At 46.5% G+C, this 25,606-nt stretch overlaps 2 protein-coding genes across 5 annotated transcripts in view; both read right to left on the reverse strand.

Annotated features, from left to right (window-relative positions):
* Window positions 1–1,162: 1,162 nt before the first annotated feature.
* LOC109973506 (phenylalanyl-tRNA synthetase subunit alpha) lies at window positions 1,163–10,010 on the reverse strand. Its single transcript, XM_020623159.1, is given in 14 exon segments — window positions 1,163–1,496; window positions 3,761–3,875; window positions 4,274–4,351; window positions 4,984–5,152; window positions 5,350–5,449; window positions 5,911–5,995; window positions 6,082–6,197; window positions 6,282–6,410; window positions 7,078–7,170; window positions 7,858–7,976; window positions 8,516–8,614; window positions 9,532–9,669; window positions 9,904–9,941; window positions 9,944–10,010. Coding segments are annotated over 14 exon segments (1,437 nt in total). The 5' UTR covers window positions 9,996–10,010; the 3' UTR covers window positions 1,163–1,390.
* Window positions 10,011–10,654: 644 nt separating this feature from the next.
* ilf3b (interleukin enhancer binding factor 3b) overlaps window positions 10,655–25,606 on the reverse strand; it is a 19,244-nt gene continuing 4,292 nt past the window's right edge. The window contains exons 3-18 of one of the 4 annotated variants that reach the window (XM_020623066.1): window positions 24,396–24,619; window positions 24,114–24,288; window positions 22,759–22,906; window positions 20,604–20,695; window positions 19,405–19,605; window positions 18,074–18,185; window positions 17,773–17,870; window positions 17,587–17,698; window positions 17,351–17,464; window positions 15,855–16,060; window positions 15,582–15,752; window positions 15,121–15,402; window positions 14,582–14,714; window positions 14,425–14,472; window positions 11,934–12,353; window positions 10,655–11,321 (exon numbers count right to left, since the gene is read on the reverse strand). In XM_020623066.1, coding sequence (XP_020478722.1) covers window positions 11,182–11,321; window positions 11,934–12,353; window positions 14,425–14,472; window positions 14,582–14,714; window positions 15,121–15,402; window positions 15,582–15,752; window positions 15,855–16,060; window positions 17,351–17,464; window positions 17,587–17,698; window positions 17,773–17,870; window positions 18,074–18,185; window positions 19,405–19,605; window positions 20,604–20,695; window positions 22,759–22,906; window positions 24,114–24,288; window positions 24,396–24,619 — 2,676 coding nt within the window. In that variant the 3' untranslated portion in view covers window positions 10,655–11,181. Of the gene's footprint in view, window positions 11,322–11,933; window positions 12,354–12,757; window positions 13,606–14,424; window positions 14,473–14,581; window positions 14,715–15,120; window positions 15,403–15,581; window positions 15,753–15,854; window positions 16,061–17,350; window positions 17,465–17,586; window positions 17,699–17,772; window positions 17,871–18,073; window positions 18,186–19,404; window positions 19,606–20,603; window positions 20,696–22,758; window positions 22,907–24,113; window positions 24,289–24,395; window positions 24,620–25,606 lie in introns of those variants that run through there. The other 3 variants (XM_020623067.1, XM_020623068.1, XM_020623069.1) reach the window with 3 other exon arrangements.

Below are 25,606 nucleotides of genomic sequence, written 5' to 3' on the forward strand. Positions count from 1 at the left end.
CCTATGACGACGTAATGGAGCAACTCACATCAACCGAATCCAGCAGCTCACATGGATTCACCCATTGAAGTGCATGTTGGGGAAAGAAGATCACTTCGCATTTAATACCCATACCTCTGCTCTTCTTCAGGTTCGGCTGCTTTCCAGACCCGTCTGATCCAACCACAACTCATTTTAATGCAGGAAACACGCTTTACATGTGGAGATGTACAGTCCACAGCAACGCCTCTAGTTTCACTGTTTACAGACCAAACCTTTCACAGAGACCAGTGAAGGATTCTGGGAAAGGAACTGCCATCACTGTCACCTGGTCGCGTCTAGAGCTCAGAGGGTTCATCTGAGCTCCCACCCCGTGAAACCACCACTGCCACAGGCTGCTTTCATTCAGCATCGGAGGAAACACACTGGAACGCTGCTGGAACATGAGGACGGGCAGGTTTTTTAGCAAGACAGATCTTTATAGTTTTAACAGGATGAAACGCAACAAGTGCGTCTGTTCATCAGCGCAGACAGAAGTGTTTGTGTGTTCACAAAGCGCCAAACACTGTGTAGAGGAATCCACATTGTCAGTCTCAGGTGTAGGCGCACGATGGATAAGGAGAATCCAGTCCTCACGAGGTCGTTCAAGATGTGAAGGTCACCTGTGATCCCACGTCCGTCCCTGCCAAACTGTTCAGTCACATCCAGACAAACATACGCGGTCTACAAACGTCCACTGAGAAATCAGTGCCATGACCTCAGAACTGACAAGCTTAGACCAAGTTTAGAGGACACGTTTCTCTGAGGAAGCGTTTCCTTCTTTGTGGTGACAAAAAAAGCAGAACAACTTAGGAACACACGCTGGGTCAGTAGGCAACAGCTGCCTTAAATGACCTTCTCTCAGATTCCTGCCACTGAAATAATGAACAGACAACATCCACTGTTGCTGAGAAATGACAGAACTTCACTTTCCACCAGGTTCAAGACTCAGTTTGGCTCAAATCAGACATTTTAAAGGGGCAGTTACAGGTTTAAGAAACCTACTGGGCTCCTTGAGCACCAACTGCCTGGAGGAATGGACATCTAAAATGACAAACTGTCAATAAGAGAAACATCTAATTTAACACCTGGTCTGCCTAAACCTCGAGACCACGTTGTCACATTTACAACACACAGCACCGTGTATCCTGAAATGTTTTTATTTGTTCTTATTCCAAAAGCGGTGTGTCTTCCTGTACAAGCAGGTCGAGGAGCCGTAACAGAGTAACAGAGTCGGGACTCACACTGATGAACGCCAAGTTCATTGTGTTGTCTGAATCCAAACAGTCACTGGTTTTACTGGTCAAGCTTAGTTCAGAAGAACGTACATGGTAACATATGAATAACAACAACACTGAAGTCGGGGTGGACCTCAGGAGTCCAGTCGACATATGGGGCTGTCGTAGACCATCTGCAGGTTCACCTTGTGTCCCACCAGCTCTCTGATGTTGTTGATGCCGTATTTGATCATGGTGGGTCTGTGGGCAGAGGACAAGCCTCAGTGAGCAGCAACAACAAAGTGTCTATTCTGGGTCAAATCATTGGCTGTGTCCTTAAAGGAACGTTCAAGTCCTTCTCCTGCAGCAGACTAGAATCATGTCTACACAGGACTCTGAAGCTAAATGTGACGTGTGAGCATCGTGTCTACACACCTTTGACCCTAAATGGAAAATATGGTGTGGTTTTCACACACACACAAATGCTTCCATTTCCAGAACATGTGTTGTGATCCGTTAAAGCTGCAGTGTGTGTTCACCTTTCCAGACTGAGGCCCCAGGCGATCACCGACACATCCTCAGGAAGACCCATGGGCAGCAGCATCTCTGGCCTGAACACCCCCGAGTTTCCCACCTCAACCCACTTCTTCAGTCCTGTAGGTACAGAGAAAGCGGACAGTTAGCGGAATGAGCGAAGGCCGGCTCTGTGTCGATCTGTGATTTACACCATTTGAAACTGACATTTCCCTCCAAAAATAATGAAGCTAAATAAATTTAACGTGTTCCTTCAGCTCGTCTGTTTTAACTTGCTAGACAAAAGAAGCATCGGTGCATCTTGTGGTTCACAGGGACTGAATGTGTCCTCTGTTCCTCTGCTGTTTATTTTAAAATCTCTAATAAATTCAAGTTTTAATACATTTAAATAATTTGGAGCCATTTTAACGAGCTAATCACAGGGCGTCTGGCCCACAGCTGGTTCAAATGTAAAGTCAAGTTTCATGAAAACCCAAGGGCGCGTCAGCTGCAACGTCACACACCGAGCCGGGCTGTACCTTCATGGTAGCTGAACACCTCCATGCTGGGCTCAGTGTACGGGTTGTAGGCAGGCTTGAAGCGTAGTTTGGTGATTCCTACAGGAGGAACAACAAAGACTGGAGTCATGTGGCTGAAAAGTCCAGGTGGCAGTGCACAACAATGTGCAAACATCACACAAACACTGCACAGGAATGTGGCGATCGCTGTCTGCAGCTCAGATCCCAGAGTGTGCAGAGACACGTGAACAGCTGACAGGAAAATCTGCTTTCAGTCGGTTTGAAATGTAATTGGACGCTGACTTTTTGTGGTTTGAGTAACTTTTACTCCTGAACTTTTGAGGTATTTATATACTCATCTGAAGTACTTTTACTGAAAGACCTTTAGTTCTATTAGACTATTTGTACAATGTGGTATTACTACTTTTACTTTAGTGAAGGATGCCAGTACTTTTTCACTGCTCCAGAGACAGAGTCGGAGAAACAGGGATGTGCTGATGTGTTGTTCTGGGATCGGAGCAAAGCTCAAAACATCTGGTCTAATTCAGAACAGAGGTTATGACACTGTCGTTTTGAAGCGTTGGAGTAAAGACTGAGGAGCGAAAACAAACATTTTTATCCAATTAAAAATTAAGTGTGCAGAAAGTGAAGGGCTCCGACTACGTTCTGAAGTCAGTGCGTGAACACAGTCCCCCTCGAGGACCTTGGACTTTCAGCCCTCATCCCCCGACCTAGTTTGGTGAAGAACTGGTGCAGGACCCCCATGAGGTCTCCCAGCGTCAGCCCGTAGTCCGCCACCACGCCCTCGATCTGGTGGAACTCGGCCAGGTGAGTCGCATCCAAGGTCTCGTTCCTGAACACGCGGTCGATGGAGAAATACTTGACGGGGGTGAACTTCTCCTGGTTTGACGGGTGAGAGACGAGAGAGAGCACGGTCAGCACATGCACAACGGTGGATACGACAGTGGTGACAGCAACAGGAAGTGATGTGGAACATCTCCAACCTGGAGCCATAGCTCACATATAAATGTACATATCTGCAGTACGGTTGACAACAGTTTCTTTACATAACAGCTGCTCAGGTGTGTGCAGCTCACCTGCTGTGCGACCTTGTACAGCATGCGTGCACTGACTGCTGTAGTGTGGGTGCGCAGGATGTTCTTCTGAGCTTCCTCTGTCTTCCAGTCGTATTTGTACCTGAAAGACAGCAGGATGTGAAATAACACCGCTACGTCATACTTCAATTTCACTACATTTTACAGAAGAATACTCTACTCTACTCTACTCATCCTTAAAGGAACGTTCAAGTCCTTCTCCTGCAGCAGACTAGAATCATGTCTACACAGGACTCTGAAGCTAAATGTGACGTGTGAGCATCGTGTCTACACACCTTTGACCCTAAATGGAAAACATGGTGTGGTTTTCACACACACACAAATGCTTCCATTTCCAGAACATGTGTTGTGATCCGTTAAAGCTGCAGTGTGTGTTCACCTTTCCAGACTGAGGCCCCAGGCGATCACCGACACATCCTCAGGAAGACCCATGGGCAGCAGCATCTCTGGCCTGAACACCCCCGAGTTTCCCACCTCAACCCACTTCTTCAGTCCTGTAGGTACAGAGAAAGCGGACAGTTAGCGGAATGAGCGAAGGCCGGCTCTGTGTCGATCTGTGATTTACACCATTTGAAACTGACGTTTCCCTCCAAAAATAATGAAGCTAAATAAATTTAACGTGTTCCTTCAGCTCGTCTGTTTTAACTTGCTAGACAAAAGAAGCATCGGTGCATCTTGTGGTTCACAGGGACTGAATGTGTCCTCTGTTCCTCTGCTGTTTATTTTAAAATCTCTAATAAATTCAAGTTTTAATACATTTAAATAATTTGGAGCCATTTTAACGAGCTAATCACAGGGCGTCTGGCCCACAGCTGGTTCAAATGTAAAGTCAAGTTTCATGAAAACCCAAGGGCGCGTCAGCTGCAACGTCACACACCGAGCCGGGCTGTACCTTCATGGTAGCTGAACACCTCCATGCTGGGCTCAGTGTACGGGTTGTAGGCAGGCTTGAAGCGTAGTTTGGTGATTCCTACAGGAGGAACAACAAAGACTGGAGTCATGTGGCTGAAAAGTCCAGGTGGCAGTGCACAACAATGTGCAAACATCACACAAACACTGCACAGGAATGTGGCGATCGCTGTCTGCAGCTCAGATCCCAGAGTGTGCAGAGACACGTGAACAGCTGACAGGAAAATCTGCTTTCAGTCGGTTTGAAATGTAATTGGACGCTGACTTTTTGTGGTTTGAGTAACTTTTACTCCTGAACTTTTGAGGTATTTATATACTCATCTGAAGTACTTTTACTGAAGGACCTTTAGTTCTATCAGACTATTTGTACAATGTGGTATTACTACTTTTACTTTAGTGAAGGATGCCAGTACTTTTTTACTGCTCCAGAGACAGAGTCGGAGAAACAGGGATGTGCTGATGTGTTGTTCTGGGATCGGAGCAAAGCTCAAAACATCTGGTCTAATTCAGAACAGAGGTTATGACACTGTCGTTTTGAAGCGTTGGAGTAAAGACTGAGGAGCGAAAACAAACATTTTTATCCAATTAAAAATTAAGTGTGCAGAAAGTGAAGGGCTCCGACTACGTTCTGAAGTCAGTGCGTGAACACAGTCCCCCTCGAGGACCTTGGACTTTCAGCCCTCATCCCCCGACCTAGTTTGGTGAAGAACTGGTGCAGGACCCCCATGAGGTCTCCCAGCGTCAGCCCGTAGTCCGCCACCACGCCCTCGATCTGGTGGAACTCGGCCAGGTGAGTCGCATCCAAGGTCTCGTTCCTGAACACGCGGTCGATGGAGAAATACTTGACGGGGGTGAACTTCTCCTGGTTTGACGGGTGAGAGACGAGAGAGAGCACGGTCAGCACATGCACAACGGTGGATACGACAGTGGTGACAGCAACAGGAAGTGATGTGGAACATCTCCAACCTGGAGCCATAGCTCACATATAAATGTACATATCTGCAGTACGGTTGACAACAGTTTCTTTACATAACAGCTGCTCAGGTGTGTGCAGCTCACCTGCTGTGCGACCTTGTACAGCATGCGTGCACTGACTGCTGTAGTGTGGGTGCGCAGGATGTTCTTCTGAGCTTCCTCTGTCTTCCAGTCGTATTTGTACCTGAAAGACAGCAGGATGTAAAATAACACCGCTACGTCATACTTCATTTTCACTACATTTTAGAGAAGAATACTCTACTCTACTCTACTCTACTCACTAGATTTGATAACTTTAGTTACTTTTCTGAAAGAGATTCATGAAAGCAGTCGCACTATAATCATCCCAGTAGGAAATCCACCAGCTACCCAGCAGGATGGAAAGTACTTCCCAGTATAAGTATATAAGGTAGTTACCATCAGCTCCACCTTTACCAGCTGAAACATTGATGTGCTGGACACAGTAATTATGATCCATTAGTATCATATACATTCATTTGAATGACTCCTGTTACTTTCAGTACTTTAAGTATAGTTTTATTTTAGTACGTCTCAGTACTTCTTCCAGCAATTGTTGGGACTCCGGTAAAGTTAAATACATAAAACAAACATCTTAGCCCCCTTGAACATGAGACGGTGTCTGACCCCTGAGAACCGAAGCCTCCCTCGGAGTGGACCCTCTTCACTCTCTGCAGGTAGTCCTGCGGGAACTCGTGAGCAAGCGCCGGGTCTGAAGAAAGATGTTTGGGCACAAATGAGAACAAAAAGCGAAGTGGACTGGGCACAGACAGACAGGCAGGACGCACGCAGCCTCACCGGACAGGAAGAAGGTGTCATGCTGGTCTCTAGCCGGGTGCTGCTGGGGCTGGAACAGGGAGTCGAAGTTCCAGAAAGAGCTCTCTATGAAGTTGTTGGTGGGCATCTCGGTGAAGCTGCAGCAAAGCAGACAGCTCAGTGTGTGTGTGAGAGAGAGAGAGAGACGTGGTGACTTCACTGGGCTGCATACAGCGACTCACCCCATCTCCAGGAAGATCTGTCTGAACTGCGTTCGCACCTTCATCAGTGGGTGCAGGTGGCCACAGTCCAGGGCCACACCCATGGCCTCAAAGTTGTACGGCTTAAATGTCTTCTCTTTCCAGCTGCCACTGAAACACAACACGGAGCGAGAAGAGCCGTTACGGGGGAATAGTGCAGCCCCTCCACTCAACCGCCCCCTGACCCGTCAGCACACACGTTAACAGAGCAACACTTCTCCCATACACCACCATCGCCTGAGCACCGTCAACCTGCGGTGTCCACGACAGCAGTTTGGATTCTGCACATCTGGATCCTGCTTTCAGTTAAACCCCCTCAGCACAACATCACCTGCATCAGCCCATTATTTATCCCTACTGTTTCTCCTCGGGGACAGAGCGCTCACATCATTCACTGGCAGTTTAAAGACGCTGGTTCTGTAGCAAAAAACATTAAGAATCAAGAAGCAGCTGTTTGCTCGTGTGATTCCCACTTCTCCTGAGAAGAGCAGCACAAACACACGATAACGATGAACTGTCTGAGGTTAGACAGACGATCCTGGACATTCTACACAGACTGCTTCCTGCACACCACTCAGGTTTCCTCCATCTGGTTGTCCTGCCCTGCCTTTAGGACCGAGTCCTCATCTTTGGACTCGTCCCCTTTTCTGGACAGATGTTTCTCTGTGTCCTGTGTCCGAGACCCTGCACACCATCACTGACTGACAGAGGAGGGCAGACAGGACACATCAGGTCTGTGTTAAATTGTGCATTGGGCAACAGTAGAAGGTGGACTCACGTGGCAATCATCTCAGGCGTGAGCTCCGTCTCCTGCTTGGTGACAGTGGTGCTGAAGGAGCTGCCCTTAGTGATCCAGTAAGACTTCACCGTCCTGCACACACAAATCCAAATGACTCCAAACAAACACAGAGAGACGAAGGCCGGTGCAACACCAGGATTACATGCAGAGTCAACACTTGATCAGAAAGGTGGTGATTTTGTGGTGTTTCTAGCATTTTTGCACCCGCAGAGATGAAACCTCAGCAGATTTAGTCTGACACAGCAACACCACAAAGTCCAGAACCTCTAAATGTACCAAAGACCAAATCAACACACAGACAACTGGAGAAAAGTTGCAACAAAACCTGAAAGTGATCATGATAATTATGGGTACTTAGTGCATGTGTACTGTTGTTGTGTTTGTTTTAATAAGTACTCACCTAAGTCTAGTTGATAAAGTGACGTCAGGCCTATTGTGAAGGTTTTATTGTGGAAGAATAAGCAATGTATTGTATCAGTGCATGTTTCATGTTACACAAAACACCTGCATGATACAGTCAATCTGAAACCATTTGGTTTTTCAGGAAGCCAAACTCTGTTATCCAGTTTTATGAATCTGTCGACCGCAGCGTACACAGCTGGGATGGAAGCACATTAACTGATGAAGACCAAACAACTGCTCTGGCAGTTTCAAACCAAGCCCCAGCCTCAGACCGGTGCAGACCACTGAGCACACCAAGCCTTCTACTGCCACCTACTGGCGAACAACGGCACACACCGACCATCAACTGTGTCTTACACTTCAGAGAGCAGTCGTCTCTTCTTCAGCTCATTCTTTTCTTTCTCCTCCAGCTCACAGCTGTTGCCCCTCTGCACCAGAAGCAGCTTCTCTCGGACCTGGTCCTCAATATTCTCCACCTGGGACCAAACCACACACACCTTCTCAGAACAGAGACTGCAGACTAGATACTGATCTCTCCATTTCAGTTCCAGTCATTTAAATCTGGTTTGACTCAGGACAATGCGTTTGCTTCAAGATGCTGCATTAACTTCAGTTTTTTCACATTATGGACTAAACTGAACATTTCCTGGTTCTAATTTCACCCCAGTATCAAAATGGACTTCCTTTGTGTCTTCAGCTTTAATTTGCTCCTTGTTCCTTTATGAGGATTCACTGAAAGTATGGAGATCGTTTCAGGTCCAACAGTGCCTTCACTAAATCCCCCAGTGGGGGGCGCCGCTCGTGGCTGCCTCGCTGTGGTTCACGCTCAGCATCTGTGGACTTTAATAACTGCCCAGCAAAAAGTGTCTGTGCACATGCTATCACTAAGTCAGAAAAGGAACAAATGCAAATGTCGGTCTTGGGATTTCAACTGAGAATCTGAATTAGGAAGTGAGAAACCCTACCACCGCCCACACAAAGCTGCAGCAGCGGGTTGGTACAAAGGAACACATACAGTCCTGAAGATCCTCGGCCCGCCCTCATGCGCCTTGTCCACTCGGATCCACTTGTTGGACATGGCCTTGCTGAAGCCGATCTTCCCAAAGGACAGTTTCTACACAGGGACAAATGCACAACATCATCACTGTAGAAACAGCACCTCACACACAGACTGTTCAAGATTAGAAATACAAACATCAGCATTTAGGGTCAAAGTTTCAGTTGTAGAAACAAACTCAGCATCAGTGAGTGAATGCAGTGCAGTGAGGCGCGGCAGAGATGACCTCAGGGGCTCAGGGCTTGATGGGAAATGTCTGGCTCTCACCTGTTCTGAGAGCTGATTGGTTGAGGTGCTGGATCAACAACATGAAGTTTCATAGAAATGGATCATTTCTTGATTAACTGCAGTAAGTGTAATTTAATTCATTGGTCTTCGCACTACGAAGGTTAGTTAACAGCTGATGGTGACTTTTATCAGTCAGTGCACAGGACATGACATGTAGGTCCCACAGGCTGCACACGGTCTGTGACAGTCCTGCTCTGCTACCTGAACTGATTTCATTCCTTAAGGATCAAGTGACACAAGCATTGATGAACGGGATGTGAAGAACCTCTGTCACATCTGTACAGAGGTGACGCAGACCCATGTGACAGATCAACGATGGCTGTGGATCGAGCCTGGTCAGCTCAGATACAGCAGCAAACTGATCTGATGATGCTTTGTATGAGAAATGCTGCCCAGACATGGTATGTGAGTCCCAGTATGGAGACAGGGCAGCATGGCTCATTGTCCTTGTCCTCTAGAGGGACGTCATTAAAGCAACAGCTCTTTGTAGAAGCTGAACAGTTTTGTTTGATGACAGTTGATTAAATCGGGATCAGACCTGACAGGGTGGGAGTTTCTGTGACTTCCTGTACAGCTCCTGAGTAGGTAGGTGTGCCTTTTCACTTTCCACCTCTAATTAGCCTGGATGTTCGCAGCAGTGTGCGGGTGATGTGCGGCCGACCTCACCTGTCCCCCCCCGCACTCACCATGAGCTCGCTCTGGGCCAGACCCTCCAGCGGGATGGAGCTGAACACCCGGGCTTCATGGCTGCCCTGCTCGGCTATCTCTGTGCCCTCCCCCGTCAGCTCCCAGTGCTTGGAGGAGCGCAGTTCGGCGGAGATCACCTGGACAGCAGGTAACAAACACACCTGTCACGTCACGTGTGCGTGATTATACGGTATAAGTATTCGTCCCACATGGCTCAGTGAAAAGCACAGTTAAGGCCGGTGTCACGGTGCTGAGCTTATTCAACTTGTCTGCTCTAAACTCCTTTCATTGCATCAGTCACACTAACGTTACATCAACTGCTTTTACGGTGACAGTCTCACTTCCGCTGACATTCAAGCCCTGAAACTCACGTCGCCGAGAGTCTGAAGACTCTTCACGGCTCCGACGCGTCCGCCTTCTCAACCCACCGGAGGAGCGTCTCCGCCACACCGGTGTCCGCCATACTTTAGCCCTGCGAAGCGGAGAAGAGACCGGATGTGACGTCCCCAAGGGCCGTAAATGCCAGAATGATTGGGCGTAACAAAGGAAACATTACCGTAAATACTGATGTACATTTATTTCTGCACTGGACTTTATTTTGGAAAAATGTCCGTTTACTATGCTGGAACATAAATACTGGACCTTTCCGCGGAATATCTTTAATTCTTTTTAGGTAAATCTTAATTTAATGTTATTCACAAAGTAGATCAAACACTAGGCCTACACTGACTCCATTAATTTTTACATTTGAAAATTACTCCCCTGTGTTTTTAGTGTATATGAAATGCAGCTCTCCTCTAGTTTAACAAATATAGGAAGCCTGAAGCACAGCAAGATATTTTATTTTATTTATCTCAGATAAATCTATATTTATATCCATTTCAGGTCATAGGGGCTTAACTAGTCTTATACGCTATTTCAAGTTACCTCCCTCTAGTAAAGTACTCTTAATTTATGATCTATAACTAATAAGTTTAACATTAAAATGTTTCTTTTAGTAATACAAATACTTGGATCATTTTAGGTGTAAACTCTACTTAAACCTCTATTCTAAATAAAAATCCCACTGAAACAAAAAGCTACACTGGAGAGAAGCGATTTAACATCAGAACTGAAAGTGTATTTTCCAGTAATCTGCAAAACTGTTTATTAAAATAACTACATCACATCAGGTAAGTTACAAAATAAGCCAAAATTACAAGCAATGAAGAACAGAACAAGCTATTCAGGTCTATTGAAATGTTACAAAAAATACAATCGCCTTTGTAGTTTACAACTACAAGAAGTTTTACAAGTTTCACATTAGAAAATAAATGGTGCCGCCACACAACTCTGTGAGAACACAAACCAAGTCAGAGCAGGTGAGTGAGTAACTTCAGCCTTCATGTTTACTGATGACAATGAGGACCGGTAGCACAGGTTAAAAAATAAAGAAGAACCTAAATAAAACACAGGACCAAGCACTGACCAGACCACTAAACTCAGCTCTGACAAATAAAATGTCCAGATCTGTCATGTTGTGTGCTCACATGTGCTACATATCAATCCAAATGCACATACAAAGCAAACACAGAGAAGGCAGAGAGCACAGGCGGGCCGTCAATCGCTTTCTTTGGAGAAGGCTGGAGCCACCGGGTGAGTGATGGCGTCTATCTGTACTGGTAGTTCATGCTGCCGTCGCCTCTGCCGTAGCCTGCCGGGCTGTGGTACTGACAGTGGTTGTTTCCAAAGCCCTGGCTGCCACCTCCTCCACCGCCCTGTGGGTTGTAGCTGGACTGGTTGTTGAACCCTATGAAGGAGAGCATGGAACTATTAGTGGGGAAAAAAGGTGGAGACCAGTTTCTAAGTGACGACTTCAGTGTGATGACGGACAGGAACGAGGTAGAAAATGACCCTAAGTAACACGAGAAGTTGTTTTTATGCCGAAAACTGCACAAATCCCAAAAGTGCCAAGTGAAAAATGTTGATGATGTGAAGCTCAGAGAGCAGAATTAGCTGTTGGCTGCAGAGATGTGCTCAGAACTGTGGATGGTTTTCCACTAAAGCTGCAGGAAGAGTCCAGTTTAAGGTCTGGGAGCTCTCACACTGTGACAGCATTAAGGCTGCTTAACCAACACTGCTAAGGCTCTGTGGCCATCTGTGTGTTTAGTCTCAGTTTGGGAGTGACCGATGGCTGACAGAGGAGCAGACTGAGCACCGAAAACGCATCACACTGTTTAGATTTTTCTCTTACATCCTTGAAAATAGTTCAGTTCAGATATATATTTTTTTTAATCAGAGGAAATCTGATGTGCAATAGCAGACAAGGACACAACATATAGTACAAGAGAACAAGGGACGTGGTTGTCTCATACCTAGCAAACGTTACTGATGACCACCTACACACACCCCTTTAACTCACCTTCGTAACTGTAGTCCTGGCTACTCCCAGCACCCCCCGTCACCTGGCTCGGGTAGGCGGTGCTGTACGAGTATCCACCTGTTCCCCCCTGGTTCTGGTTGAAGCTCTTCTTGCCCTGCCCATAGCCCGGGTTATACTGGTTATAGGAGCCCTGCCCTGAGGGGCTGCTGGACTGGTAGCCTGCTGCTGATCCACTGCTCCCACCCATGGCACCTGAATAGGATGACTTCCCTCCCTTGTGCACGGGGGGTTTCTTTTTGGGGGTTTTCACGCCAGAAGTGGCAGCGTAGGCTCCGTCATTCTGGTAGTATGACCCATAAGAGCCCTGTGCTGATGCTGGTGGTGTGCTGGCTGGAGGGCCACCTAACGGGCTGCTTGATGCCCCGGCTCCTCCGTTTGTGCCACCATTGTTGTAGTAATCTGGGAAACAACACGGCACAGTCTTACAATGGGCACACCATGATATATTCTACCAGCCACTGCTTGTACATTGGCTCTGTGCAATACATTCACTCAGACTGAATTAACTCAGACACAGGACTAACAGTAATGAATGATCATGTCTATTAAAAAAAAAAAAAAAAAAAAAAAAAAACAGCAATGGAGAGAATAAGGTCAACGCTGTCAGGTGCCCAATTTAGGAAAAAGAGAAAAGAAGAAGAGGAGAAACGAGCAAAGAATAAAGGTATGCAACTACATTCTGTATGATTACAGTATCCATGTCATCAATGAAGGGCTAATGTTAATTTATTGGTATAATGTTAACTCTACAAAACTGTATTAACCCAGACACAGGACTAACAGTAATGAATGATGATGTTTAAAAAAAAAAAAAAAAAAAGAAAATTTAAAATAAACACATAAGAACTGCTAAAGCGGGTCTTCAGGTCACCGGTGCCTGATGCTGTTACAGATGGGATGCTGCAACCAGCCAACAGTGCCACAGTAAGACCATCATGCTTTCAGTGTAGCCATGAGCTAACAGTGCTGCTGGTGTGACACAGAAAGAGCAGCTTCTACAGGAACAACATGGCCAAAAGCTAAACAGGAAATACAAATCGTATCAGCCTGATCGGGGCCGGAAGGGACAGAAATGCATCAGATAAAAACTCATTTTGGATCTTCTCAGTGTCCTCATCTCATGTACATGGACTTTGTTCTCCGGTCTCTCCGTGAGACCTACTGTCTAAAGAGAGCTTTGAAAATAAAAGTACACGGTGTGGAGACCAGGCTGTAGTGGTCACGACAGTAATCCAAAGGCAGTACGTTGTCCAGCTCCACAGGCTCTCACTGAATCCCGATCCAGAAACAAAGCCCCATCCCCGCTGCCACACACGGAGGCCATCCACAATAAATCAGCCTTGCGGTTTGGGTGTGTCCAGGTGTCCATGTGCATCCACAGCAGGTGATCTACGGCTACACGAATGCAACGGCAGATCGTCTCCCCGAAGTGTCAGGACACGGCAAGTGGATGTGCATGACAGGGCAAAGGGGCTGTTGTCACTTTATTCCAGGGGTGGAGGGCGCAGAGGTGAAGAGAGTGTGATGCTGCTGGAACACTACTGAGTACTTTGTTTTTATCCTCTCTACAGGAGTGTTTTTGACTTTCTAAGACTGTGGAAGGTCTATGTCGCAAACTCGTGGTAGCCATAGCAGTCTGAGACAAAGTCACCTAAAGAGTGAGACAGGGCAGAGAAGGGGAAAAAAAATAAATCAAAATTAGATTTGTTTCTTTGGAGCTTTTTCTGCCATAAAGTGGCAGTCGAACGACTCGTTTGGTCAGATTGTGTTCAAAGTGAGTTGTTGGGTTTTTTAGATTTCTCTGCTCCTGTCACGCTCAGGTAGGTCAGTCCTCAGAACAGGCTGCCAGAGGCAGGACAAGGGTGCTCACAAGAGGGGGCTTGTCAAAAACAGATTCAATCCTGTGGCTTAAAGCAGAGAAATGTAAAATCGCTGAACCTACAACATCCCAACATCTTTTATCATTATTATATGGCCTTGTTTACTAGGTTCTGGAGTGAAACATGTTCCTCTAACAGGCTACGTCCTCAGTTCAGGTTGTTCTAATAAAGGCAACAAACAGCACACGCTGGGCAGATACACGTTCCTGCTGGATGGCAAACAACATCTATGCCCACACACCGATTCAGACAGTAGCTTCAGAAAGTATTCAGACATTTACCTTCTGCACACTTCAACGTATTATAGATTTAATTTGAATTGGAAGAATGGAATGAACTGCTCAAATCCAGGGTTGCAGCTTGTAGAGACTTAGCCAAAGTAAGATTTCAGTTTGTGATGGTTGATAAATGTTCAGACAGTGTCTAGAGACATGTTTCCACTGTGGGATTATGTGTTACTGAGTGTGGACTGGTGATCTGATCTGATCCACCTTCTCAAGCTACTGTGTGTCTGGACTCGCACGCGGCAGCCCAGACACAGACTACGTATCCAGTCAAACAGGCTTAGAAAAGATGAAATCAGCACTCACTGTATCCGGAGTTCGCGCTGTTCCCGTAACCATACGTTCCAAAACCACCTGGGAGGAACAGGGAGGAACAGACAGGTTCACTATGCTGATGTGACTGTGTCAACATGTTAACACTCCTACTGACGTCTCACTAGCAGCAGTCTGAGGGTGTCTTTACCTCCTTGGCCATAGCCTCCTCCATTGTTGAAGCCCCTGCCCCGTCCACGACCTCGGCCCCCTCTCCCTCTGCCCCGGGGCGTCACTGCATCAGCACCTCCAGAGGCTCCCATCATGCCAAAGCCTGGAGCATGCTGACGAGCAAAGAAACACTTAATTTGTGCCGTGTGAAGCCTGACACACAAAGTACTTTTAAACGTCCAGTGAACCCTTAGACAACACTGAATAAATAAAACAGGCTCTAATTACACCACTAGAATGTGCACACAGCTTTCTATATGTGAGGAACGTGGGCCTGTGTCAGGTAGGACTCTCCACCTTAGCTCTGCCTTTTGGCTGCTCTGTAAAAACATGAAAAAACAAACCCACTGTACCATGTTTTAAGGGCATTACAGTTAAGGTAAATAATAAATAACTAGACTACCAACATACTAATACAGGGCTTTTCTACGTATTGATTGTTTCTTGTTGACTGTATCTTAACAAAACCTGAGCCTGAATCCACCTTTGAGATTTTCCCAACTTTTACTAGGTGCATACCATGGGTGGTCCCTTCTTCTTTTTAGCAGCCTCGGCCATGGAGCCCTCAGGGAAGAGGCGCTCCAGAGCGGCCAGGGCTGCGTAAGCCTTGGCCACCTTCTTATTGGATCCTGTACCCTGGAACTTCTGGCCGTCGATCTCCACCTCCATGACGAAGCGTTTGTCATGGCTGCCTCCAGTCTCTGAGATCAGCTCATACTTGAGGCCACGGCGCTTCTCGTTGAGCTCCATCACAGGGTTCTTGCCATGTTTAGTCAGGATTGGTCCCTGCTGGCGAGCAGTCTGACAGGGAAGAGAGACGGCAGTGACAGTTTAAGGCTGCTGATTTTGTAGGTTTATTAACCACCAACAACAATGGGGGTCTACGGCACAGACCAGTAAGCTGAACCACGGTCTTGATTTAATCAGAGCATTCAGCAGTACAGTCACTGCTTGCTGACACACAGGGTGTAGCTTCATACCTCCACAGCATCAGTGGCGTCTGCACTGGCTGCTCCTGTAGCAGCAGTTGTGGTTTCAACGGGTGTGACTACTGGCTTCAACTCCTCCACAGCTACAGCCACCTCCTCTGTTTTTATTGACTCCACAGTCTTCAGTTCCACTCCTGTGGGCAGACCCATGTCCTGCAGGACCTGAAAGTGTCCAACAGACTCATTGCAGTTTAAATAAAAGGAAGCTGAGGTAACATTAAAACAATATTTATGTGAAACATCTCATGCACATGGTGTGCTCACCTTCACAGCCACATGCAGCTTGGCAGTGCGTTTGGATGGACCAGAAGCCTCAAAGGTCTTGCCATCCACCTCTACAGCCATAGTGAAGACCGGAACATGAACCGGGCCCGTCTGTGATATCAGCTTGTACTGAAGACCAGGCTTCAGCTGGTTGAGCCTCATCAGAGCGTTCATGGCCTGAGGAGGCTCCGCCTTCTCCTCTGGAGCTGGTGGAGCAGACAGACCACAAAGACAGCATGAAACACAGCAAGACACATTCAGAAATAGACAAGACACAACAAACAAACACTGATCAGGTCAATGTGGCTGGTGACTGATTGTCAGAGACGTAGAGCTCCAGAGCCAAGGCAACCTGTAGAAAGGGAGAGAGAGAGAGAGGACACACTACGGGAGAGAGGAGACACAAAGTTAGTGATGTGTAATGGTGGCATATAGAAGCATAGGGAGAGAGAGGAGAGGAGAGGAGAGGAGAGCATCATGGGGCCCCCCAGCAGTCTAGGCCTATAGCAGCATAACTAAGGGAAGGCTCAGGGTCACCTGATCCAGCCCAAACTATAAGCTTTATCAAAAAGGAACGTCTTAAGTCTAATCTTAAAGGTAGAGAGGGTGTCCACCTCCTGACCTGAGACTGGGAGTTGGTTCCATAGGAGAGGAGCTTGATAGCTAAAGGCTCTGCCTCCCATTCTACTTCTGTGGACTCTAGGAACCACAAGTAAACCTGCACTCTGAGAGCGAAGTGCTCCGTTAGGATGATAAGGCTCTACGAGGTCTTTAAGATACGATGGAGCCTTGTCATTAAGGGCTTTGTATGTTAGGAGAAGGATTTTAAATTCTATTCTGAATTTTACAGGGAGCCAGTGGAGAGAAGCTAATATGGGAGAGATATGATCTCTCTTGCTAGTTCCTGTCAGTACTCTGGCTGCAGCATTTTGGATTAACTGGAGGCTTTTTAGGGAATTATTGGGACATCCTGATAGTAAAGAGTTACAGTAGTCCAGCCTGGAAGTAACAAATGCATGGACCAGTTTTTCAGCATCACTTTGAGACAGGATGCTCCTGATTTTTGCAATATTGCGCAAAAACGTTATGGATAATGTTATGGGGGTGGCTGTGGCTCAGGAGGTAGAGCGGGTCGTTTCCTAAACAGAGGATTAGCGGTTCGATTCCCAGCTTGTCCAGTCAACATGATGAAGTGTCCTTGAGCAAGACACTGAAGCCCCGAGTTGCTCCCGGTGATGTCACCAGTATGTGAATGTGTGTGTGTTTGGGAGTGCGAATCGGTGAATGGGCGAGTAGTGTAAAACCACTTTGAGTGTGCTGTAAAGCGTAAAGTAAAAGACCATTTAATGGTTTATTTTTTTCCAATCAGCTGAGTAATCATTTTTACTCCACACAGAATTAAATTTAACACCCACTTCTTGGCCAGTGTATGAAAGAGGAAGGGCCATCCTGCTGGGAACGTAGTGGGGCTGACTGATAAAAACAAGAGCACTTACATTTCTTCTGCAGCTTTTTCTTCTTCTTATTGGGACTCTTGTCATCAGTGCCCTCCTCTTCCTCAATGGGCCTTTTCATCGGTGGGGCGTATGCCGTACTGGGTGGGATTTGCACTGAATCGCACACAAAAACAAAACTGTGCCATGAGAAAGTACAAAGCACTTTTACTCAGCTGTGTCTTTACAGTGAAAAGAGGTGCATCAGTTAAACATCACAGGTAAGCTGGCTCGTTTACCTGTGTAGTCAATAGGCGTCTCACTGCGAGGTTTCTTGGGCATCTTTGAGGGAAGGGGGTCCATTCCAAGCACTTTGTGAAGCTGTCCGAACGCTGCCAACCTTAAGGCATGCTGAAGACCCGACAGACACAGTGTGAGCCACACATTCACTAAAATGTGATCGCGCACAATTTTATCTGACTGACCTGTGCACTCGCTGTGATATCCTCTCTCTGCTGGTAGTCCAAGTGACTGATAGCATCTGTGGGTTCCTTCTCACATGGATCAGAGATTCCAGCACCATCTACAACAAAAGACAGTTTTGGGTTTACCTCTGTGAAACACAATCACCTTCATGGAGGATTTTATGCAGGACTGCTACAGTAGACTGACTTAGTTTGAACCAGGTGTTCCTAATAAAGTGACCACCGAGTGCAGAAAGCAATCTGAACATTCATATTTAGAATAACAAAGAGTTTGCAGAGCAGATGCCACACACATCCATACCTGCCATGAGGATTCCTGAAGCCAGACACTCTAAAACTCTGCGCAGCGCTTCCCCTGCCCCCATGGGCCGGTTCCCGGTGCCGATGGCCTTCTCACAGATCAGCTCCAGTGGCTGCACAGCAGGAGACACAGGCAGACTATCTTTAGTGACTTTAAGCTCAGGGAGATTTTAGGTCACTGAGTTAGAATAAATCTCAACAGGGACGGTGGTACTGCGCTTTTTTATATGCAAGCAGACAAAAGCCTTTTGTCAAAAGGACATGTCAGTGTCAGTGGAGGGGGCGCTGCAGTTCTAACTCCGTCTCAAGAAAACTACCTCCTACATGTTCCTGTCAATAAGTATTTAAAAACATCCATCCATCCATTTCCGGCAGTCCAGACGCCCCTCTCCTCAGTGACGTGTTCCAGCTCCTCTGGTGGGATTCTGAGGCGTTCCCAGGCCAGATGAGATATATAATCTCTCCGGTGTGTTCTGGGTCTGCCCCGGGGTCTCCTACCAGATGGACATACCTAAACCTCCAGAGGGAGGCGCCCTGGAGGCATTCTGATAAGATGTCCAAACCACCTCAACTGGCTCCTTTCAATGTGAAGGAGCAACAGTTCTACTCCAAGCCCCTTCCAGATGTGCGAGCTCCGCATCCTATCTCTCAGGCCAAGTCTGGCCACCCTACGAAGGAAACTCATTTTGGCCTTACATTTGTGATCTCATTCTTTTGGTCACTCCCCACAGCTTGTGGCCATAAATGAGGGTTGGAGCATAGACTGACTGGTCCATTTATTTAAATACCTATTATATTTAATAATAACACTAAAGTGCATAAATAAATAAAATGGACTCAACATCTGACTGCGTCTCTGCTTTGTTAATCCTCATCCTGGTGGTGTTTCTTTTAACTATTGGAAGAGATTTGTGGTGTAGCCTCATGCAGTGGCCAACTCAGCCCGACACCTGTGGCACATTAACCATCCTGCTATAACCTTGTCTAGATCCCAGACAGGTCCGGACAACCGACAGACTGTTTTTGCTTTGACACTAGTGTCATCTGCAGCTCAGTGATGTTTGGTTTTGCTCTGCCAAGGCCGTTTTCAATACAGCTAGCAGCGCCAAAGCTAAACATGTTTGTATCTTCAACCGTCTTCACCTGAAACTTGCAGGGATGCATCTGACTGCTCAGAATCTGTAGCACTAAAATAAATTTAAAAAACTTGAATCGCTCCTTTACGATCTGAAAAAGTGCTCTGCTAAATCACAATGGTGAATCACTCAGGCAGAATATTCAACCGTTCTCAGAAGCCACACTTTGTTACATGCAGAGGTAGCGTCCACTCACCCAGCCACGAAGCGGGGCCCATGTTGGGACACGGGCACACAGGTCCCTTAGGATCCGGATGACGATGACACAGGAGCGCAGCCCATTGGCTCTGGCCTGGGGACACAAGCAGGGGTGGAGGGAAGGAGGGGCACGAGGAGGGCGCACTGTCTCAGTCAAAGAGGAAGACCAGATGGACCAGACAGCAACATAAACATCCAGCTAAATCAAAGTAAATAAAGAAGCCACACAGACTTTAACAGTTTAGCTTTGTCATTATGGAAAAGAACAAGGGCTGATCACTTAGTTGGAAGAGCTTATTTATAATCATTCACGGCTGTAAATCAATAGACTGATGGTGTAGTTATCAGACATAAAACATTTCTGTTCGTGAAGGAAAAAACATGCGTATGACCTAAGATCAGGAGGGAGGGAGTGAATGAAGCCATCTCAAACTTAATACCAGCTGTAATGTGACAATCGAGTGACCTACTTCAAAAAGGATGTGCTGTCATTGAGGGGCTCGTGATTATTCAGTGGTACTCAAAAAAACAAAAACAAAAAATAAACAGCTCAAGGTGCAATATTCCTGTTGATTCTGTTGCACACAGAGAAAGAGAGACAGCCAAAGAGCAGGAGGAGTTGAGGCCACATACTCTATGTAAGCAGCTACAGAGATGGAGCACTGACTGTTATAGTGTGAAAGCCGAGGATGACACAGGCCACGACACCACCAAGAGTCATTATTGGCATGGTTCACTACTGAACTGCAGCAAAAAGTGCTCTACAAGTAGCTTGCATAAATGTGAAAATAACAACAACAACTCACTCACACCAACAGTGAAATTCTAGAAATATTGCACCTGGATACAAGGTGTATTAGTCCCAGATGTTTTGGCTGATTTGAGTTAGGCAGCTGTGAGGCAGACTAATAAACTCAGGGACTAGAAAGCAGCAATGAGCGTCTTTAAAAATGACACTGCAGCAGAACCTGTTAAGTGTGCAAAGTAACTGTACAACTGTGTAATGACAAAGGTTTCATAAGAAACAAAACATACAGATCATCAAGTATTACTACAGAAAGAACACTTGAAAAGAGAAAAAAGGGGGGGGGACAGACAGAATGCCCAAATAAAGGACAAAAAAAAAAACAACATACAGCATAAAACCAAACTGAAAACTACTTCTGGTTTAGAGACAAATAAAGACAAGATCCAAACCTGGAACCACTTAGCGTGGCGGAGAGATGCCAAGGCAGTCAGGCATTTCTGCCTGTCCAGAACATCCGGGGGATCGTTGACTGAAAGCGTTTCTATTGGCAGGTGGAATAAGAAGACAAGGTACAGTTTGACCAAGGGGAGTTCTGTCAGCCGGCCAGGGGGAACACAGGCAGCCTTCCCAAACCACAGGCAGGAGGGGAAGGGGAGGGGGACCACCGCTGGCTCTCAACCTCCCAGTTAATAAGCTTTAGCACGGCCTGGCACACAATGAGTACAACCTACCAGAACGGCAGTATGCTGAAGTGGGCTAGAAGTTAACATGGCAAAGATAAAACTCACTTTTAAATCCCTGACATAAAACAGTGCATTTATTAAGCATAACTGGTGGGAGGTTGTCTCTCATGTTGCTTCAGTGCTAGAGATGGGCGGATGGCACCAAAGTGCTGCAGCTTGTTTCACTCAGTGAAGTCTTCATCTCGACATGCTGTGTCCCTGCTGCTGTCGAATGAAGAAACACCACACGACCGAAGACGTCTTCAAACGTCTATTCACTGACTTAGACAGGTTTGGAAGTTCTGCAACTGAACTATGTGACAGGCACAGTAGTGACAGAGTCATAAGAGCTTCAACCTGGCACCAAGTAATGTTATAAAAAGCATTATTTAATACATATCACATTAGGACCCCTGAAATGTTACACAAACATCAAATGCGAAGTTAAAACAAGTCCCTGGAGACAGTGGACCTTAACTGCACTAATGATGCTCTTTCATCACCTAAACGTGATAGATCTTGGCTTTCTGGACAACACGTTTATTATTGTTTTACTGCTGCACAGTAACTTTTAATGCAGCTGCAGTAATATCACGTTGAGACTAAACCTGGTCAAATCATTACGGTGGGGCGCCCTGGCAGCGAGCATGTAATGTATGCTGGTGTGCAAAGTGTCTACGGTTCACACTGCCTTCCTGTCTGTCTCTACTGCACACTAGCAAATAAAGGCTAAAAAGTCCAAAACATAACTTAAAAACCTCATCCAGGTGTCGATGAGCTGCTTTAAGTTTTACAGCCCACCTGGTGTCACTGTACTTGTTTGTTTCATGCTTCAATCTTTGTTCACATCAACGCTTCACGAGGTCTCATCCGCCCATCGCTATTCAAAAAAGGTCTCTTTTTCTGTTTGGCACTAACAGGTGGTAGAGCCCCTCCCCTTTGCCCCATTCTGGGTACACTGCACTTTGCCCCTTCCGAGACAGAGAGCGGCCAGTTGGTCAAAGGTCCAGCGTCCCTAAAAATTGACAAACTAGAAGGCTTGACAGAGAGAATCAGAATTGGAACCACAGGCAGAAGTTATCAGATGCACAAAAAGTGGGTATTAAACAAGTCCACACTGCAGCAAAACTGATGGCTTTAAAGAACCAAGGCCCAAACTGGGCACCACTGTTAGCATGGAGCCACAGATAAGGTCAAGGTTAGACACCTGCTAAACCGAGATCCTCGCTACTGTGGAGAGCTCTGAGACACAGTGTGAACTAGCAGAAATTTTACTGTGTGCCTACAATCAGGCCTAATTATATCCTGATTTATTTCTCTGCTACTTTGATTCCAGCTTTGAGTGTCTGGACACGTCTGCAGAACCCAGGTGTCCCTTGTCATTATCTGTAACGGCGAGCCTTCCCTGCTGAGGAGCTTCACAGTCAGTAGCCCACTGCCAGGCAGGACACTCTCAACACACAGCTTGCTGCTCATTTTTGCTGCAATGCAAACCGTTCATCATCAATGATATAACACATGCAAACAAAGTGGTCTCTCTTTTTGTATTTGGTTAAGTTCTCAGTAAGCCTTCATTTCGTTGGTGACCTTGATAATGAAGGGGGCAGAGAAAGCCACGTCTTCAGCAGTCACTAAGCTACCTGCCCTATACTGTATATTGGGCCATCAAAAATGTACAATTACATTACATGGAACTATGAGAGTGGCTGGAGAGCTATAAGCATAGCACAGGTTGATTGTGTGACAGTGCATTCTTGTCCCCTAGCTCCATTGAAGGCCCAATAAACAATATCTGTCTAGACTGGTTTCCTGCCTGGGCTCCCTGCTGGACGAAGGGTGCCACTAGAAATTAAAGCCCTGAGGCCCTGGAGGAGGCGCTTACCTCCAGCAGCAGCCTTCTCCACCTCCTCACGAACCAGAGGGGATGTCAGGTGAATGGTGAGGGTCAGGGGGGGCTCCTTGGTGTTCTTGATGACAATGCTGGCCTCGTGGATGTTCTGGCTCACCACATACTTCTCCTCTGTGATCAGCTGTGAAACAGAAACGAGTCAAGGCCACTGCAGACTCAGTCCACTCATTTTAAAATCAGATGCTCCACAAAAAGGGGTCAGAGTATTTGGGTACTTTGAGAACCCAGCACCAGAGGATCAAAGTGACCTGGCTGGAGGACTGGCAGCCAGCAGGTCAGTCAAATATTAAACCAGGGGCCAGGCCACTTAATGCTTTGTGGACAGGAAGGAGGATTTGGTGCTGACCTCTGTGCTGGAAGTCAGTGGAGTGAAATATGTTGAAATATTCAAGTGCATGTCAGCACTACACTGTGCAAGTCCCAACCTGTTCAGCAATTGTTTTGGCAGTGCAGCAAAGATGACATTGCAGTAACGTGCTTGTGATGAAAGCATGAACAAACTGCTCAGAATCAGCCATAGCTGCAAATGGTACAGCACTGGAGGTATTCTTTAAAAAGCCATCTTTGTCATGTTTCTGATGTGATTATTGAAATTTCAACTAGTGTTTTAGAGTGTCACAGACTTATTTAAATGCAGAATGTTAATGTCATCAAGTAATTAATGACATCAGAAGTAGAAGTACAAATAATATTAGCTGTTACTAAGTCTGGTATACTTCTGTGGTTGAGCCACAGTATGTAAAGAACAACAGCAGACTCAGGGAGGGATGAACTATGATAACAGACAGGTATGAACACTAGAGCCTTGCTGATAAACCTGCAGAGTAAACCCAGCATTCGGTACAGACTTTTACAGTGTCTGTCAACAAATAAGTTCCAAGGAACTGCAGTGGAGAAGAGCAAAAATATGCCTGAGGTCATCTAAAATAATACTGCCATCACGTGGTTTCTTCACAGAGCACTGACACACTAACTGTCTAAAGCTGGCTCCAGGGTACACAGGCTTTTTGTACACATTGTAGAAGTAGAAAAACATTCTGACAGCCTTTGTGTCAGGATGTTGTGAGGTGTCCCACAGGCAGCACTGCTCGTTCAGACAAGTCGGGCTGTTATCAGGCTTAAATTGTGTCGTCTGAAACCACCATCCCTTTAAAATGTGTTTTTTTCAAAACTATGCAGCTGATGTTATGTATTTATGTAAAAAGGACAGATGTCAGCAAATATAATACCTTAAACATTAAATCAGCATCTGCATCAGAAACCCAGTATCAGTCAGGCTCCAACAACAATGTTCTAGCGTTTTGCAGCACACCGAGCCATGTTCTCACCTTGAGCTGTGTAACCAGGTTTTCAGACACTTTCTTCAGCAGACTGATGGTGGGCTTGTCCTTACAGAGCAGCACCAGCTCCAGGTCCAGGTCCCCCTTCAGTAGCAGGCCCTTGGCAACCAGGCCCACCCTCATTACACCACGCAGAGAGCGGGTGGCCTGATCTTTGTGCTCACTTTCAAAAAACAGAGCAGACACAGTGCAAAAGTACAAAATGGTGGTTAGAGAAGAGGCATTAGCCAATTTCATTCTGACCAGTCTTCAGCCCTGACACCTCCTCACCTTTCTTTATTAGCATCTGTGCTGTCAGGGTCAGACTTGCAGGTTCCCTTCTCCTGTTTATCTAGCCAGTCGGAAACAGCCTTGAGAGCCCGCTCCGTGTGAGACACCATGTTCTGGACACTTTCCAACTCCTCCTGAGTCGGGTAGATGGCAGAGTGTTTGGCCATGGCGTGGCGGTCATCATTCATGAAGACACGCATGCTGCGGTGGCGGATTGGAGGAGGCTAGAGGTAAAGAGAATCAAGATAATACCTGGGAGTCTTTGTGTACGACAAGCATCGAGATGGGATTCTATTAACTCAGTCATAGTGCAAAGCCTGACTTCTGCTTGTGACAAAGCATTACCACCTCACTATGCTGGGAGATGGGCTAGAAGACACACAACAGATCACTACTATCTCTATAACAACAGGCGTTGACTTACAGAGCAGCAATACAGAGCTACCCGGAAAACCACACAGAACAAAACACACAAAAGCGCCTGGGATTTGAAAATGCTCCAGGTTTTAGTCAGCTAGGAAAAAGCATTAGTGACAATCTCCATTAGTGCTGCGGCATGTGTGAGAACAGAAAACATTTCCTTCCTTCATATAATTACATTTGTCAGCTCACTGCTGTTTTGCAGAAGTTCATCACACCAGATACCAAATACTGTACATGCAAAAGTGTTGTAATGAATAGTCATGTAAAAGAAATTACTTGAACAGATCCATGAAATCAGCAACAGCACATAGTACAAAAAATGACAAAAAACCCACAACAATATTAAAAGTGCTTACATCAGTTTGTACTGATATAGCTACTCTACATGCATCTCCTCCCATTTGCTTGATAAATAAAACGAGATTCAGTCCTTTATTATTTTCTGTTTACTCCCATGGACCTTAAGGTGTGTCACCTGCAGGAGGATCCGTAAGGTGCCAGCGCACAGTGAATTGGGCAGCAGTCGAAGGCCGGGGCCCCGACGACCCGATCTCTGGACACGAAGACTAGCCCTGGGGACATGGAATGTCACCTCGCTGGTAGGGAAGGAGCCTGAGCTTGTGCAGGAGGTTGAGAGGTACCGGCTAGATATAGTTGGACTCACCTCCACGCACAGCTTGGGCTCTGGAACTTTACTCCTCGAGAGAGGCTGGGCACTCTACCCTCCTCGGGTTGCCTGCGGTGAGAGGCGGCGGGCTGGTGTGGGCTTGCTCATAGCTCCCCAGCTT

This window comes from Monopterus albus, unplaced genomic scaffold (genome assembly GCF_001952655.1).
Source record: "Monopterus albus unplaced genomic scaffold, M_albus_1.0 scaffold292.1, whole genome shotgun sequence".
Classification (NCBI taxonomy): domain Eukaryota; kingdom Metazoa; phylum Chordata; class Actinopteri; order Synbranchiformes; family Synbranchidae; genus Monopterus; species Monopterus albus.